This window comes from Pelobates fuscus, chromosome 2 (assembly GCF_036172605.1).
Source record: "Pelobates fuscus isolate aPelFus1 chromosome 2, aPelFus1.pri, whole genome shotgun sequence".
Classification (NCBI taxonomy): Eukaryota; Metazoa; Chordata; class Amphibia; order Anura; family Pelobatidae; genus Pelobates; species Pelobates fuscus.
This window is the reverse complement of record NC_086318.1, coordinates 425,310,430-425,328,812: the sequence shown is the minus strand read 5'-3', so window position 1 is coordinate 425,328,812 and position 18,383 is coordinate 425,310,430. Positions and strand designations below refer to the sequence as shown.

General features: G+C 37.4%; 1 protein-coding gene across 1 annotated transcript in view; it reads left to right on the top strand.

Annotated features, from left to right (window-relative positions):
* The window catches only part of CAPN8 (calpain 8), a 36,329-nt gene that overhangs the window by 13,877 nt on the left and 4,069 nt on the right, over nucleotides 1-18,383 (top strand). Inside the window, exons 4-13 of the mRNA XM_063444043.1 lie at nucleotides 237-370; nucleotides 6,949-7,117; nucleotides 10,215-10,298; nucleotides 10,392-10,477; nucleotides 11,701-11,775; nucleotides 14,101-14,261; nucleotides 15,209-15,384; nucleotides 15,781-15,792; nucleotides 16,407-16,618; nucleotides 17,440-17,476. Coding sequence (XP_063300113.1) covers nucleotides 237-370; nucleotides 6,949-7,117; nucleotides 10,215-10,298; nucleotides 10,392-10,477; nucleotides 11,701-11,775; nucleotides 14,101-14,261; nucleotides 15,209-15,384; nucleotides 15,781-15,792; nucleotides 16,407-16,618; nucleotides 17,440-17,476 — 1,146 coding nt within the window. The remainder of the gene's footprint in view (nucleotides 1-236; nucleotides 371-6,948; nucleotides 7,118-10,214; nucleotides 10,299-10,391; nucleotides 10,478-11,700; nucleotides 11,776-14,100; nucleotides 14,262-15,208; nucleotides 15,385-15,780; nucleotides 15,793-16,406; nucleotides 16,619-17,439; nucleotides 17,477-18,383) is intronic.

Genomic DNA, 18,383 nt, shown 5'->3' with positions numbered 1-18,383 from the left:
AAGGTAAAACCGTCTCCATGGAACTGAATGAAATTTCCCACTTTTAGAATTTTTCCCAAGAAATTATCATTTTACTTAACCCCTAGAGCCATATAAACAGCAGTTATCTGGACACAAAGACTTGACTTCTGTGTTGTGATTGTAATACTCACACAAGTCTTAAAGAAATGTCTGAACCTGTTATGCTTAGAATAATAACCCCCCTTTGTATTGTGACAAGATTCTCCCTTTTTCAGATTTGGCAGTACGGAGAGTGGGTAGATGTTGTAGTGGATGACCGACTGCCTACAAAAAATGGAAACCTGGTTTTTGTGCATTCAGAGGAAGGTGATGAGTTCTGGAGCGCTCTGCTGGAGAAAGCCTATGCCAAGTAAGTGCCATTCTTCTAGTAGAAATTACAGATAAGACATCCTGCTGGAGTCTAACACATAGATGCTTTATAACTATTATTGGTATTTATACAGGGCCAACTTATTCCGCAGCGCTATAGAATATTATAAACTGGGAAATTTAACAATAAATAAGACAATTACAAAATGTTACAGGATCAATAGGTTGATAAGGACCCTGCTCAGATGAGCTTACAGTCTATTATTATTTATTAAGTGCCAAAAATTCCAAAGCACAATCTCGGGAACATCTCTTGTATGATGTCAGCATTATTCATAAGAGCACAGTTTCTAATTGGTATATTCAGAGGGTTCCCTGTGAAGACACTAGCTAGTTGTTAGTTGTTATAAGAATGTATGAGATCTATGAGATCTCGATCAATGGTTTCAATAATTGTTTTATTTTCACGTAGGTCTTTAAGTGGATCTTTAACAGCGCACCCCCTGGTCACCTACCTTTGTGTCATAATTTACTCAAGCCAACAGTAACATCTCTGATGTTATTTATGCCCACCCTACCCACTTCTCTTTGCCCTGATCACTGAAATCCCTAACTTTGGCTCTGTTTAATCACTTACCCGTTATTCTGTACTCCTTGGCCTTTGCCTGTCCTAGTTTACTCTTTGTCTGTTTTTTTGCAGACTATATATATATTCCTTAATATTTTAAAGGGACACTATAGGCACCCAGACCACTTCATCTCATGGAAGTTATCTGGATGCAGTGTTCCTGTCCCCTTAGCCATACAATATAAAACAATCCAGTTTTACAGAAGCTACGTTTTCATTGCAGTGTACAGACTGCCTCTAGTGTCTGTCTACAAAGCTGTCCAGCATCTACTAAATCCCCATAGGAAAGCATTGATTGAAGAATTTATTTAACCCTTTCATTTCCGGGGTAAGAGGGGGTCACATGTGGAGAGGGGGCTGAGGGACACTATAGTGTTTACTTCAGGTAGATCATGCCATACTAATCCTATTGATTGTTTTTTGATTGGGTAACTAAAATAATAGATCAGGGTGGTGCAGTAGACATTGCTTACCTAGATTTCTGTAAGGCTTTTGACACTGTTGCACATCGAAGGCTTATCAATAAACTGCAATCTGTAAGTTTGGATACCAATATTGTTGAATGGGTAAGGCAGTGGCTGAGTGACAGGCAACAGAGGGTTGCCGTCAATGGAGTATATTCGAAGCTTGGGCTTGTCACCAGTGGGGTACCTCAGGGATCTGTACTTGGACCCATTCTCTTTAATATTTTTATTAGTGATGTTGCAGAAGGTCTTGATGGTAAGGTGTGTCTTTTTGCGGATGATACTAAGATATGTAACAGGGTTGATGTTCCAGGAGGGATAAGCCAAATGGCAAATGATTTAGGTAAACTAGAAAAATGGTCAGAGTTGTGGCAACTGACATTTAATGTGGATAAGTGCAAGATAATGCATCTTGGACGTAAAAACCCAAGGGCAGAGTACAGAATATTTGATAGAGTCCTAACCTCAACATCTGAGGAAAGGGATTTAGGGGTGATTATTTCTGAGGACTTAAAGGTAGGCAGACAATGTAATAGAGCAGCAGGAAATGCTAGCAGAATGCTTGGTTGTAAAGGGAGAGGTATTAGCGGTAGAAAGAGGGAAGTGCTCATGCCATTGTACAGAACACTGGTGAGACCTCACTTGGAGTATTGTACGCAGTACTGGAGACCGTACCTCCAGAAGGATATTGATACTTTAGAGAGAGTTTAGAGAAGGGCTACTAAACTGGTTCATGGATTGCAGGATAAAACTTACCAGGAAAGGTTAAAGGATCTTAACATGTATAGCTTGGAGGAAAGACAAGACAGGGGGATATGATAGGAACATTTAAATACATAAAGGGAATCAACACAGTAAAGGAGGAGACTATATTTAAAAGAAGAAAAACTACCACAACAAGAGGACATAGTCTTAAATTAAAGGGGCAAAGGTTTAAAAATAATATCAGGAAGTATTACTTTACTGAGAGGGTAGTGGATGCATGGAATAGCCTTCCAGCTGAAGTGGTAGAGGTTAATACAGTAAAGGAGTTTAAGCAAGAAATTTTTCGTCGAGTAGAGAAAACGTTCATTCAGTTGTAAACAATAGATATGTTCCTTCATTTTCAAAATAATGCAAAAAATCAAAACATATTTCTCATTACAACTTGTAGTGTCCAAATGCAAATAGTCAACAACTATATGATTAAACCTAATAAATTGCCTAAATAACAAAATTATTTCATGTCATACAATGTGAGGTTTTCCATATCTCCTTAATAAACAGGAGGGAACTAAATAAGGAGGAGGAGTTAAATGAAAGTTAGAAAAGAGAAAATTCTAATTAAATGAGGCTATCCTAACTATAAGATAAGGCCAGGGACTAATGAAAGTATTTAGAAAATTGGGCAGACTAGATGGGCCGAATGGTTCTTATCTGCCGTAACATTCTATGTTTCTGTTTCTATGTTAGGAATACAGATTTATATACCTAGCACTATAGTGCTTTGTTAAGCCCAGCCACCCTAATCACCAGTAAAACACCTTGTTTTGTCATATAGAATACTCTTAGCTCTGGGTTTAAGTGTGTTCCAACCTTGATAGTTCTATGACTATATTCATCTGTTTTGATACTGATATTTAATTTTTTCCCAACTGACTATTTTAGCATATTAACTGATGATTGGGAAACCACTTATAGAATAAAGGCTGTTTTGGGTCTATTTCTTAATCTATAATGCATTGTTTACACTTAATAAAAATTAAGGTGATTGGTGTATTATTGTCTCTGTCCTACTGTTCCATCTCTTTGGAAATAACCTTAAACAGGAGATATATTTGGAGTGTCTCAATTTTGGTCTTTGATATTGGTCCTTTTGAAGATGCCATTAATCACAATTGTTACGTTTTACTCAATGTTTCAGTTAACCTGATGAGTTGAAGTTAGTTCATTTAATTAAAAAAGCATTATAGTAAGTTGAGGATGTTTGATCTATGGAACAGTTTGTCTACACAGCGAATGTCTCCCTGGACATCTACTACCATATTTCACACTTGGTCCCTCTAGGTCAGGAGTTTGCAACCTTCGGCACTCCAGATGTTGTGGACTACATCTCCCTCAATGCTCTTACACCTGTAATGCTAGCAAAGCATCAAGGGAAATATAGTCCTGAACATCTGCCTACCCCTGCTCTAATTATTTCCTTCCGGACTGCCTTGGGTCAGGGATGGAACCTCTGTACAAAAGTAGCTAAACATTTGGTTCCCATCCTCCACCATGTCCAATTCTACCTCACCCTACTTTAATTATACAGACTTGTAGTTCATAGTTTAACATGTACGAATATGATGAAAGATATGTAAAAATTATATTTTGTGGGTTTTCCAAATAAATTCTTTATTTCTTTAAGCAACTTATTTTATTTTATGAGCATTTTTCTTACAATTTAATCTGCGATATTCACTAACTCCACTACCTGAGCATACCTTAGTTTTCTTACAATTTATTAGATACATATGTTTATATTACTGTGTAGGGACACAAATAACCATAAAACACTTCCTAGAATATTGAAGAGAGTGCGGTAAAGAAACCATCTCTCCAAACATTAGCAAATCTATACAACAAATTGATAATGTTGAAGCACACCATAGTGTAATGAAAATAATCTTTTATTAGTATCGGCTTCATAAATAATGCAGACAAATAAGTCCACAATCTCTATAGCATGGAACAAAAAAATAGACCAATAGCAGCTATACTTATACTAAGACACTGCTATACATAATGTAGTAAGTAATAACAATCAAATAATGAGAAAAGAAAAAACCAAAACAAGTAAATTCAAGTCTGTATAGATCAGGGGTAGTCAACCTTTTAATACCTACCGCCCACTTTTGAATCTTTGTTGATGGTAAAATTTCCTTACCGCCCACCAGTTCCACAGTAACTAATTTTATAGCGCAAGTGCGGGTTTTTTTTGTTTTTTTTAAAATGAGGGTTTTTAAAAGAAAACCAAAAAACCTACGTACTTAAATTTATCTATTTTTTACTTTTTCTCTTTTCTATTGATTTTCTATGTGTGTCTGTGAGGTGCTGTGTGTGTGTGTGTGTGTGTGTGGTGTGGTGCAGTGTGTGTGTGAAGGGTACTGTGTGTGTGTGAAGGGTGCAGTGTGCGCAAAGGGTGCAGTGTGTGTGCGAGAGGTGCTGTGTGAGTTTGAATGGTGCTGTAGTTGTGTGAGGGTGGCTGTGTGTGTGTCTGAGGTGCAGCGTGTGTCTGAGATGCAGTGTGTGTGAGGGGGTACAGTGTGTGTGATGGGGTACAGTGTGTGTGTGTGAGCAGTCTGTGTGTGTGTGTGTGGGGGGGGCAGTGTGTGTGTGAGGGGGCAGTCTGTGTGTGTGTGTGTGTGTGAGGGGTGTAGTGTGCATAGGGTCACTCCCCTTTTCTTAGCTTTTACCAGACGGGGGCAGGAGCAGGGGTCAAGTCCTGGGGAATAAAGTGTGGGAACTCTCCCAAGATTCCCTCTCCCCCCCAAAAAAATAATAAAATACACTCGGGTATTCGTGTATATACACACACGCGTGCACACACAGAGACACACATATACATATACGCCTGCACACACACACTCAGACACACGCACATACACACACACATACATTCACAGAGACACACACACACATACATTCACAGACACATACACTCAGACACACACACACAGACACACACACATGCACTCAGACACACACACAGACACACATACTCACAGACACACACACTCACAGACACTCACAGACACACACACACTCACATAACACATACATACACTCAGACACACACACTTTCAGACACACACATACTCAGACACATACACTCACAGACACATGCACATACACTCACAGACACTCACACTCAGACACACACACTCAGACACACACATATTCACAGACACACACACATTCACAGACACACACACATTCACAGACACGTTCACAGACACACACATGCATTCACACACACACACATACATTCACAGACATACATACATTCACAGACACACACACATTCACAGACACACACACATTCACAGACACACACACTTACATTCAGTCACACACACACATACATTCACAGTCACAGACACACACATACATTCACAGACACACACATACATTCACAGACACACACATACATTCAGACACACACAAACATTCACAGACACACACATACATTCACAGTCACACACACACATACATTCACAGTCACACACACATACATTCACAGGCACACAGATACTCAGACACTCACACACACACACAGAAATTGTTTGTTTGTTTTTTAACTAAAAAATGTCCACCCAGCCTCCCTATCTGGAGAGCTGGCGTGGACATGTTCCTGGGGTCCAGTGGGGCAGGCGTCAGTCTCCATATCACACGCGGCGAGGGAGCTGTGTCCTCTCTGCTCCCTCGCGCCGCGCAGGCTGTCTGCTGATGCTGGGAGCCGGAATATGATGTCATATTCAAGCTCCCAGCATCAGCAAACGGCGCGCGGCGAGAGGGAGCAGAGAGGACACAGCTCCCTCGCCGCGTGTGACAGAGAGAGAGCCGCCCGCCGGGGGGGGATCCAGCAGGTGGCCATTAGGCCACCTCTTGGGCCCCCCCCATGACAGGGGGAACACGGGGGGCATTTGGGAGCGGCATGAGTCCTGCAGCAACAGCGGGAACGGCGTTCCTGCTCAAAAGAAAGTGCGTTCCTCTAGGACTCGAGCCCTGGGCGGGAGACATAATGCTGCAAGCCCTGGTCGTCCAGTGGTGGCATGTTCACATTAGTCTGCAGCTCCTTTGGCTGCAGGCTGACTCTCCTGTCCTCCTGCGAGCACAGCGATGAATTGGAGTGTTGACATGGTAATGTGCGGCAGCACTCCGTCCAACCTGCTCACGGGAGGATCACAGAGCCTCCCAGGCCCTTCCCTACCTCTGCTGGAACTAAGTGCCAGCAGCCCAGTGAGGGAGATCTTTGATTTCCTTACCAGCCCGAGAGAGGGAGATCTTTCCTCACCAGCAAGGCTGTCTCTGCATGGGCCAGCAGGGGAGATGAAAGGATCTCCCCTGCTGGCCTTGGACTATGGCAAGCGAGACCCACCGGACATTTGCTGAACCCACCACCGCCCACCTGAAAATCCCAAAACGCCCACTAGTGGGCGGTAGGGACCAGGTTGACTACCCATGGTATAGATAGTGTTACATATCAAAAGCATGTGAGAGTAGGCACATTACCCTAACCTTCCAGCTTGAGAAAGGTTTATGTAGCCGAAATAGTTATGTGACTGAGCCAACAATAACTATCAATTTAAAAAAAAAAAAAAAAAAACAATTTAAAAAAATAAAATCAATAACTATTTTTTAAGTTTAAAACAAAAACATGAATTATTTACAGCTAGCAATGCCAGATTATTTTTTGATTGCAGGCTCTGAAATCAGTCAGGTAAGCATGTCAGTCTTGCGTTAATAGATCAATCTAACTAGTTTTGGCGTCTTGGTCCACAGGCTGAATGGATCCTATGAAGCACTAACTGGCGGTTCCACAATAGAAGGGTTTGAAGACTTTACTGGTGGGATTTCAGAATCGTACGATTTAAAGAAGGCCCCGGCTGATTTATACGAGATCATTCAGAAAGCTCTGAAGGCAGAATCACTGCTTGGATGCTCAATCGATGTGAGATACACTATTCTGAATCATTATCTATGATTTGTGAAGTGAGATGAGGGTTCCGTATTTTACAGAAACTTGACCAAGAACTATTTTTCTTTTCTTTAACTGCCCTGATGTTTGTTTTAAGTAAATTTTTTATTAAAGCTGGTATGATAGTGGTAGCCTTGCCATGTTTTATCAAATGATGGAAAATGTAGAAACATTTAAATACATCTGTAGACTGTAAGCTCATTTGAGCAGGGCCCTCTTCAGGGAGCTGTTTAGTAGACATTAAATATGGCAATCCTTCATAAATATATCAAATTAGTAAGCTATATGCTAGGCAGCTGAAAGATCAAAACAAATGAAATTTCATAAGATAGCTCCCTAATTTAATACCCCGATGTGGGATTGCCAATATTTAACCATGTCGAATTAGGGAGATGTTTACTAGATAGCTCCCTAATTTAATACCCTGATGTAGGATTACCAATATTTAACAATATCGAATTAGGGAGATGTTAGATAGCTCCCTAATTTAATGCCCCGATGTGGGATTACCAATATTTAACCATATCGAATTAGGGAGATATTTACTAGATAGCTCCCTAATTTAATACCCTGATGTAGGACTGCCAATATTTAACCATATTGAATTAGGGAGATGTTTACTAGATAGCTCCCTAATTTAATACCCTGATGTGGGATTGTCAATATTTAACCATATTGAATTAGGGAGATGTTTACTAGATAGCTCTCTAATTTAATACCCTGATGTGGGATTGCCAATATTTAACCATGTCCAATTAGGGAGATATTTACTAGATAGCTCCCTAATTTAATACCCTGATGTAGGATTACCAATATTTAACCATATCGAATTAGGGAGATGTTTTTCTAGATAGCTCTCTAATTTAATACCCTGATGTGGGATTGCCAATATTTAACCATGTCCAATTAGGGAGATATTTACTAGATAGCTCCCTAATTTAATACCCTGATGTAGGATTGCCAATATTTAACCATATCGAATTAGGGAGATGTTAGATAGCTCCCTAATTTATTACCCCGATGTGGGATTACCAATATTAAACCATATCAAATTAGGGAGATGTTTACTAGATAACTCCCTAATTTAATACCCTGATGTAGGATTGCCAGTATTTAACCATATCGAATTAGGGAGATGTTAGATAGCTCCCTAATTTAATGCCCCAATGTGGGATTACCAATATTCAACCATATCGAATTAGGGAGATGTTTACTAGATAGCTCCCTAATTTAATACCCTGATGTGGGATTGCCAATATTTAACCATATTGAATTAGGGAAATGTTTACTAGATAGCTCCCTAATTTAATACCCCAATGTGGGATTGCCAATATTTAACCATATCAAATTAGGGAGATGTGTTTACTAGATAGCTCCCTAATTTAATACCCTGATGTGGATTGCCAATATTTAACCATGTCCAATTAGGGAGATGTTTACTAGATAGCTCCCTAATTTAATACCCTGATGTATGATTGCCAATATTTAACCATGTCGAATTAGGGAGATGTTAGATAGCTCCCTAATTTAATACCCCAATGTGGGATTACCAATATTTAACCATATCAAATAAGGGAGATATTTACTAGATCGCTCCCTAATTTAATACCCCGATGTGGGATTGCCAATATTTAACCATATCGAATTAGGGAAATGTTTACTAGATAGCTCCCTAATTTAATACCCAGATGTGGGATTGCCAATATTTAACCATGTCCAATTAGGGAGATATTTACTAGATAGCTCCCTAATTTAATACCCTGATGTAGAATTGCCAATATTTAACCATATCGAATTAGGGAGATGTTAGATAGCTCCCTAATTTATTACCCCGATGTGGGATTACCAATATTTAACCATATCAAATTAGGGAGATGTTTACTAGATAGCTCCCTAATTTAATACCCCGATGTGGGATTGCCAATATTTTAAAATATCAAATTAGGGAGATGTTTACTAGATAGCTCCCTAATTTAATACCCTGATGTAGGACTGCCAATATTTAATCATATTGAATTAGGGAGATGTTTACTAGATAGCTCCCTAATTTAATACCCTGATGTGGGATTACCAATATTTAAGGACATTAAATTAGGGAGCTGTTTAATAGACTGCTCTTCTAAACACCACTGCTCCCTAATTTGGTACCTTTAAATATAATAATCCCACATAAGGTTACCAATATCATGAATGTTCAAGAAAGAATTCGCATATGAATGATTTTGTTCATTGCGTGCTTAATTCATTAATTTTACCATTGTGTGGTTCAGAGATTCAGAATTTGGACGAATAAGCTGATTTTCATCTGAATTTTGATTCTTCTGAAAACGAATGCCCTAGACTAGATTATAATAAAAACAGAAACAAGGTTTCGTTTTTATTACATTTGGTGTGTTTTCTGGGCTAATACACAACAAAGGTGTTGCTTCATTTCTAAAAGACTTTATTTATTGGTTTGTATATTTATCTAATTTCAAGCGCCAATGTTTCACTTGTTTGTTTAATTTCTAGACTAGATTGTAATTGTATTACTAAAATGATATATTTGTCTCCTTCTTGTGGCTAAAACAGAGAATGCATGTAAAAGTAAAATCTTTGTACTAGTGAGGTTCTCACCCAGCATTCGAAATTGTTTAGGTTAAATTATTTTTCAACCCAATTTTTAAGCCATTAATGAACATTATATAGATAAAATCAAGATTTCAAATTAGGGTTTAAAATATTAAATATTAATAAAGCCCTGAAAGGAAGGCAAAATGCAACCAGTTGTCTTAAAAATAGTTATCAGGTTTTATGGTGGTTATAGAGAACTGAGTTAAGTGGGCATTTCCAGGTTGAATATTTGTATATTTCCTATCATGGCAATTCTAATTGTAACAGAATAGGCAATCTCAACGAAAACTCAGCAAGCATCACTGACCAAGGTTCTGGAAAATATTACAATAGTCTTTATTTAATCTCTCACCAGAATTAGCAGATTTTAATCAGATCCTTACATCACTAGAAACTTAAGGTTGTGTTATGAGAACATTCAACAACAATACAATACATTTTCACATCTTTCTCATAGATAACCAATGCCTATGACACAGAGGCCATCACGAGTCGGAAGCTGGTGAAAGGACACGCGTACTCTGTCACAGGGGCTGAAGAGGTAAAATATAGACGATGAGTTTAATTTTGTTGTCCTTGGAACATGTCATACCAGGTGGTGGAAAGTTGACTCTTGCCTTCAATACTTCTTCAGGTCATCTACCGTGGCCATACAGAGAAACTCGTCAGGGTGAGAAATCCTTGGGGAGAAGTTGAGTGGACTGGACCTTGGAGTGATGAGTAAGTTGGAGTTTTTACTCTTATTACAGACATCCATAATTACTACATGCAAAGCTTTAATTGTTGTGTTACAAATCAAAGAAAATATGGGATAAATAAAGAAAATTTGGAGTAAACATTATTGAAAAAAAAAAATTGGACTTAAAAAATAAAAAATAAAAACAAACAAAAGAAAACAATTAAAACCGGTTTGGTTTAAACAATATCAAGACTAATTTCCTTGCACTCAAAGACAAACAGATCCCAAAAGACCCCAAGGTGTGTAAATAGGCTTTCAAAAACAGTTTATAGCAAAGAAGGAAGATTTGCATTATATGTTTTTTCATTTAATTGTAATTCATTAGTTCAATGTTTAATTTTCTCATAATTTAAAATAATGTAAAACCCAGTGGAATACTTGCCCTATTTAGGAGTATAACATTTCTCTCAAACTTTGATTGTTACAAAAAAAAAGCATGATTTAGTATTTTGTCTGCATATATTAAGATAAATGCTCTCTCTATGCACACCTCTGTGCATGGTTCAGCAGCAAACAGCTGCATCTGAGGAGTTAAAGGGACACTCCAGACACCAATACAACTTTAAATTTTGACGTTATTAAAATCCTGTGTTTTTTTTATTTTAGTTTTTAAATGCTCAAAGCCTTATGGTGCAGCATTCTAGAAAATGTTGATTTATTTTGAGCAAAAACTATAAAGATTTGAGCATGCAAAAAAATACAGCATATTGATGAGACCAAATACTATCAAATGCATTAAAGCAATATGGTGCCCGGAGTGGGGACACTCTAGGCACCAAAACAACTTCATCTAAAGCCCCAGGAGGCACTCTTACCACCAGGGGTTGAACCCTTCTCGAACGGTTTAACCCTAAAGTTGCCTCAAGCGTTTATGTCCTCTCCCCCCCTCGTTCGATAACGGTTTATCCTGTTGAGGTAAGAGTGGGGGCCTCCTGGCACCACCACGACAACTTTATTTAGATTAAGTTGTTTTGGTGCCTGGAGTGTCCATTTAAGTCACTATGCATTTATAGTCACAACTTGACTATTTCAGTAACTATTCACTGTTCAGCGAATAACTAAGTAAGCTGCCTGTTGTGGTTGCCATGCATATCCTATTTGGAATGGTTTCATTAAAAGAAAGCGATGATGATGTGTATTCAATGCTTCCAGTAAATAACTCTAGGGACCTTAGCAGCTAATCCTTTTCATGTTCACCTTGCAGAGCTCCACAATGGAATTCTATTGATCCCAAAGTGAAAGCGGCCCTCGACAAGCAGTCAGATGATGGGGAATTCTGGTCAGTATACTTTAAAGTTTAATTTAACATATTAATAAACTAATAAATGTGGAAATATAGCATAGAAAAACATTCTCCTACTGTTATTAAGGCCAAAAGTAACCATAAATGTAGTAAAATAATTTTTTTTCAATATGTGTATTTTTTGTTTAGTTATTTTTTTTACGCTTCTTTTGGTTTTCAAAGCAGTAACGCAACTTACTTCTTTAATATATTGATGGTTATATGTTAATAGCCGGTAATTTTTTTTTTTTTTTTAAACATGATGTCGCTATAACACCTTTTATAATTCTGTGGGGCATTGAAAAAGAAATTGCTAATTTTAAACCAAAGTTGCAGAAACAACTGAACTGCATTTTTCAAGTTCAGATGATTTGTATCTTCTTAGGCTGATCATTGATCTCTTGCTTGTTTAAAAATTAGAACTGATTAGGTTCACAGTTGATAACTACAAACCTTTCTGTGTCCTCTTCTTTTTCAGGAAATATTTAGAGGACGGAATGACCTCTGAATAACACAAAACTTTTTCTGTATCAGAAAAAAATGTCAACTAGTAAAGATCAATGATAAGACACCACCTTGAATATGTGGTGCAATTTGCAACACTAGTTTTAAAGAAATATATATCATGAAACTGGGAAAAGTGCAAAGGGAGGTTACAAATTTAATAAGAGGAATGGAAGATTTCAGTTATCAAGAAAAGCAAGGATATTAGAATATTTGTATTTATCGGCTTTAGATAAATGACGACTCATAGAAATGATGAGACAATTATATAAATATATACAGGGCAGTATTAATAGATCTCCAGTGGCCTGTTCATTAACAGAACTGTAAAAGATGCAATCCACTGAGACTTGGCAAAGTTTTGTCTGCGACCGAGAAAAGAGATCTTTACAGAAAGATATTATTAAGAGAGGTTGTTCTGAATTGTTTTGGCAAGTAGGCTATTCAGGGCTGTAATTGTCAATCTGAAAATATTTCCCATTCATTGATCTGAGGAGATTATTGATCATATTGATCAATTTCATTGATTTTTTTTAATTTTAGATTTGATAGCCTCTTTTACACAGATATTTTTTTACAGAGAACGTAGTAGTGCCTTTAACTGTTTGCTCCTGTTATTCTAAGAGTCCTTTTTATTTGTATGCAAAGTTTCATGCATATTGTCTGATGTTAAATTCATTACCATTGCACATATGTAGCACCATGAATTTAGTGACACTCTAAGCACACTATAACTACTACATATTATTGTACTTGATATGGTGAAGGAGTGTATGGGTGCCGTCGTTTCAATTTTCATCAAATGAATAGCTGGCCATAGCTGCCACTTAGGCAACACAGACGTTTCACGTATCTCCGTTCTTAGCCTTTTTTTTCTTTTTCTATGCTATAAAGAATGCATTCAGGCTTTAAGAATGACTCATTTAGCAGATGGATAAAAAACCTACTATGCTGAGTCTGAACATGTAACTTGACCTCTGACTGTAGCTGTAATTTTAATACAAAAAGAGAAGTCCTGCGCTCACTCCCATTACTACTGGGCCGGCAGCAAGGACTACAATACACATCAGCCCCCAAAAAACAAAGAAAAAGTTACCTGCGCTCTCTCCTTAATCCCTATGTATATTTAGAAAAATGGAGGTAATTTAGTTGCTCCAATGGCCATTGGAGGGAATGCCTGCCTGCCAACGTCAAGGCAGACCCCCCTAAGCGGGTCCTAACACTGACCCTTCAGCCTGCTTCCTTGAGCTTCTGGCAAAGATATCTCTAATGAGACAGAGAGGGGTATTTTTTATATACACCCCTATACTTATTAACCCTTAATAGGGAACACATGGGATGGGCAGCAGCATTGTAACCAGGCTATGTGATACAAAGTAAATACAAAAACAAAAAAAGAAGTCCTGCGCTTAGTCCCATTACTGCTGGGCCAGCAGCAAGACTACAATACACATCAGCCTCAATATATAGTATAAACCAAAGAAAAGAAAATGTTACTTGCGCTTTCTCCTTAATCCCTATGTATATTTAGACAAATGGAGGTCATTTAGTTGCTCCTATGGCCATTGGAGGGAATGCCCGCCTGCCAACGTCAAGGCAGACCCCCCTAAGCGGGTCCTAACACTGACCCTTCAGCCTGCTTCCTTGAGCTTCTGGCAAAGATATCTCTAATGAGACAGAAAGGGGTATTTTTTATATACACCCCTATATACTTATTAACCCTTAATAGGGAACACGTGGGATGGGCGGCAGCATTGTAACCAGGCTGTGTGATACAAAGTAAATACAAATACGTAGCTGTAATTTTGTTCATTGCAGGATGGCCTACTCAGACTTTATAAGTGAATACTCTAAGCTGGAGATTTGTAACCTGACGCCAGATACCCTCACTAGCAAAGAGCAGCACCAATGGAATATAACTTTGTACAACGGAAGCTGGGTGCGGGGCTCTACGGCTGGGGGCTGTCTGAACTACCCAGGTAAAACTGCATTAAAAACAATATACACCTCGCTTAATAATGAAATATAAAAAGAATAAAAGATATAAAAAAAAAATAACAAATACATCTTTAAAGAATGATATGCATAACATAGGTTAGTTTAGACCATTAATGGCTAGTTGTGTCTCCAAATGTTTCAAAACTCCAAATATTTCAAAACTACATTTTCCAGATACTCATGTGAGAGCTACCTATAGAGCTGGCAGGGTGGGGAAGGGAGAGAGGCAGAGGGAGGCAACCCAAGGGTTATAAACAATAGTAAAAAGAAAAAAAGAAGTCGAGTGGTCTTAGATAAAACTTCACTTTTATTATTTCAATCTCATTAAAATAACTTAAAACTAGTAATACCACTAAGATGTGAATACGCCTTATATTAAAACAAACTCAATTCAAAGATAAAATTTCTCAGTCGGTAGATATATACTAAATAAGTAGGGTACTTTCTAAATATAATATTTAATCAAATACCACCACTAGGTGACAAAACTAAACCCTATCTGTGCTTTAAATTCAAATAGCCTCAAGACTTTATAAAGAAAAGTCTGTCATATTGCCAAAATTGCACAAGGTGGCGCCAAAAACCTCATGCATACATAAAAGAGAGGGGAATAGCCGTAATTATTATAGGTACCAAATGCAGGTATTAATCAACCTATAACACAAAATAGACATATAACTAGTACTAGGCAGTCTAAATCTCCCAGATCTTGCTCATTACTGTAGTTGAAGTAGTTGAGGTAAGAAGTCAAAACTACTTTTCCCAAATATGCTGAGCTAGTCAAGTCTCTCTGATCTTAGGTGCCAAGACTAAACTTTGCAGGATTAAAGCTAAACAGCTTAATGGAAATAGTCAAAGTGTACATTTGTCTTGTGTGGCGAGAAGGTTTAACTTTCAGTTCACTTATGTTTTCCTAATTTGTACACAGCAACATTTTGGACAAACCCACAGTTCCGAATTAATTTAGACGAGCCTGATGATGACCATGATGGATCTCACCATGAGCCATGCTGTACTGTAATAGTGGGATTGATGCAGAAAAACCGAAGGAGGCAAAGAAAGCTTGGAGAAGACCTGCTTAGTATTGGTTTCACTTTATATAAGGTTGGTATATTAATTACTCTTGGTATGTATCATTATTTGAGTATCGAAAAATGTAGCTGCTGAAATAAAAAAAAATAGAGAAGACAATGTTAAGTGAATGTTTGATATTGGTTCCTCAGACAGGAGTAGGAAGGTAATAATGGTTTTATAAAAATTCCTGAATGGAGAAGATTGAGATGGTCCGGAGGCTATTATTTATGTTCTGAGAGATTCATTTCTAATCTTTTAGTGCACTCCAATCCTCAATTGAAATTTAACCTTAAATTCTAGAAAATATGGACTGAATTCCTCAACTTATCTCAAGATTTTAGTTATCACCGAGATAATTCTAGATTTTATCTGGTTTAATTTAGATTTGTAGCACTAACACAATATTTCTTGTTCTTTTTGTTACAGATTCCCAAAGAGGTAATGCTCAGTCCAATGAAACCGTTAAATCTCCATTGTAACTCACGGACCATGCGCTCAATACAGACTTCATCTGCGATATTACGCCAACTGTAGTCACTACAGTGATATGGAGTTCAATAGGAGCCCATCCTGTTTGCTTTCCTAAGCAAGTCTACATTTTCTGCGACCTTTATAAACTCAATATTATATATTAAATATATTTGGGGACAAGTTTCTCAAGCAAGGAAGGGCAAGCTCAAGTCTAAAGTTACACTTTTTAAAAAGCACTGCCGATATGGGTGCATTTAGGAGGTTACGCTATCCATTGAGTGAGAGACCCACCCACATTAACATAAATGCTTTAAGTTGAAATGTTATCTTTTTGCTGTGGGCTTTTGAGGTTGTGTTGGGCCATCTCATTAGAGATATGCACAGCCTCTACTGATTGGTTTCCTCCATTACTTTGTTGTGGTATAAATCTTGCTCTGCATATATTGGACTACACATCATTTACTAGACAGCGATATTTAATAACAGAAATGTAACCTAGTAGATATATCATTGTGCACTCTCTGCACTCAGAACTTTTAGTATTATCAGTAAGTGAGTTTCCACTCTCTGTGTTTACTTAGCTCCAGGATCACACAGATGTCCACGTAGGAAAGGATTTCTTCCAGAAGACCCAATCTGCTGCCCGCTCTGATACCTACATTAACATGCGTGAAGTGTCCAAGCGTTTGAAGTTGCCAGTTGGAGACTACTTGATTGTACCATCTACATTTGAGCCGTTCAAAACTGGAGACTTTTGTCTTCGAGTCTTCTCAGAAAAAGAGGCCAAGTCTTTGTAGGTATCAGGGCATTGTATGCAAGTCAATAACAGAACCATTTTCTCTGTCACTGCTGAGGTGGGCTTCTGATTAATTATCTTTATTTATTCCTCAACCTCCTGTGTATTGTACAGATCAGTATCTTAAATCTCACTTGTCTCACTTATGTTGAGGGTAAAGAGGAAAATGTTAATATTGTCACCTTAAATAGAGACACTCACTTGATATTTTTGTAGGATACCATCAAGAAAGAATGTGGAGCCTCCTGGATCTCTGCTGGCTAATGAGGGGATCATAGGGCTTTATGAGACGATAAAGATTTCTCGTATTTCGTGATTAAAAATGGATGGTGCAGATCTTAAACTGATGGCTAATAACAATGACAATTAAAATGATTTAATATTTTGTTAAATATTTGAATATTTTTTTTAAATTAAAACTTTTGTATGTTTTTTTTTATTTCAATGTAAAAAAGTTTATCCAAAAATATTAAGTCAAAGCCTTTACATGTATGGTTATAGGCAGGTTCCTTTTTAATTACAATAATTACTCTGGCTTCTCAGATAACTGATGACATGTTATACATTACTCTATTACGTTCTTCCTTCTCTATATCTTTCCTTTTCTCAGATATGTCAAAACATACTCTCCCCTTATTTCCATTCTTCGTACATCTATATATACGTGTAATGGACTCCCCAATAAAGGAAGATTTAGTTGTAACACATAACAGTTTAAAAAGTGATGATGGTGCACATGATTCCAGCAATGAATATCTAATAATGTAAAATGATGTGCAGTCCCAGATAGGATCATCTTTGTGTTTCTTTTCTTCTAGGGAAGTTGGTGATGTTGCTGTAGCAAATCCCTATCAGGTAAATACATTATCTAAATATCAATGATGAACTTGGCCTCTATAAAAATTACACATTTACACTTTGTTCAACAAATAATTGGTTCACTAATCAAAGAGAGAGGAACTGTGCATCGAATAAAATAGAGATCTAAATTGTTATTTTTCCCAAAAACTTAAATATTCTAAACTATAGAGTTTCTGAACCACTAAAATCTAATGGGTATTAATCTAGAAAAACTGAATACAGGATGCGCCAAAAGTAAAATATGTATTAGAACCTAGTAATTAAAAATATCAAAGTAAAAAAAAAGATAAAAAAAATAAATAAAACAATAAAACCTAACAATGTCCTTTCAGAAAATAAAAACCTTAAAAATTAGTACTAAGTGTATAAAACAGTCACAGAATAGTATTCTATTTAGAAATTATCATGCCATATTTCTGGTAATAGCTTCACTTCTTGGCAACATATAGGAGAAAATAGAGGATCAGGAAAAAACAATACTGAAATATGCCAGCTCAAATGAAGTACACACAACACATAAGTCCACAACTGGCAACTCACATGTATTGGAGCTTAAATCATCTCTGGATTAATTAGCATAATTACTTGTAGGATATCACTCTGATACTTTTCCACACCAGGGTAGTAGTAAGGTGCCCCACTGATGACTAGGTATGGGTGACAGAGTAGTAGTAAGGTGCACCACTGATGACTAGGTATGAGTGACAGAGTAGTAGTAAGGTCCACCACTGATAACTAGGTATAGGTGGCAACTTCAGTGGTTCTACCTTCTTGTGAAATCCCACTGGTCTCCTTCTCCCATGCATTCGAAAATAGGAAATTCTCATTTTTTTGTCAACACTGATAATAACCTGTGCATTGTGTATAATTAGGCACAAACAAAAACAATGCACCAATTTAA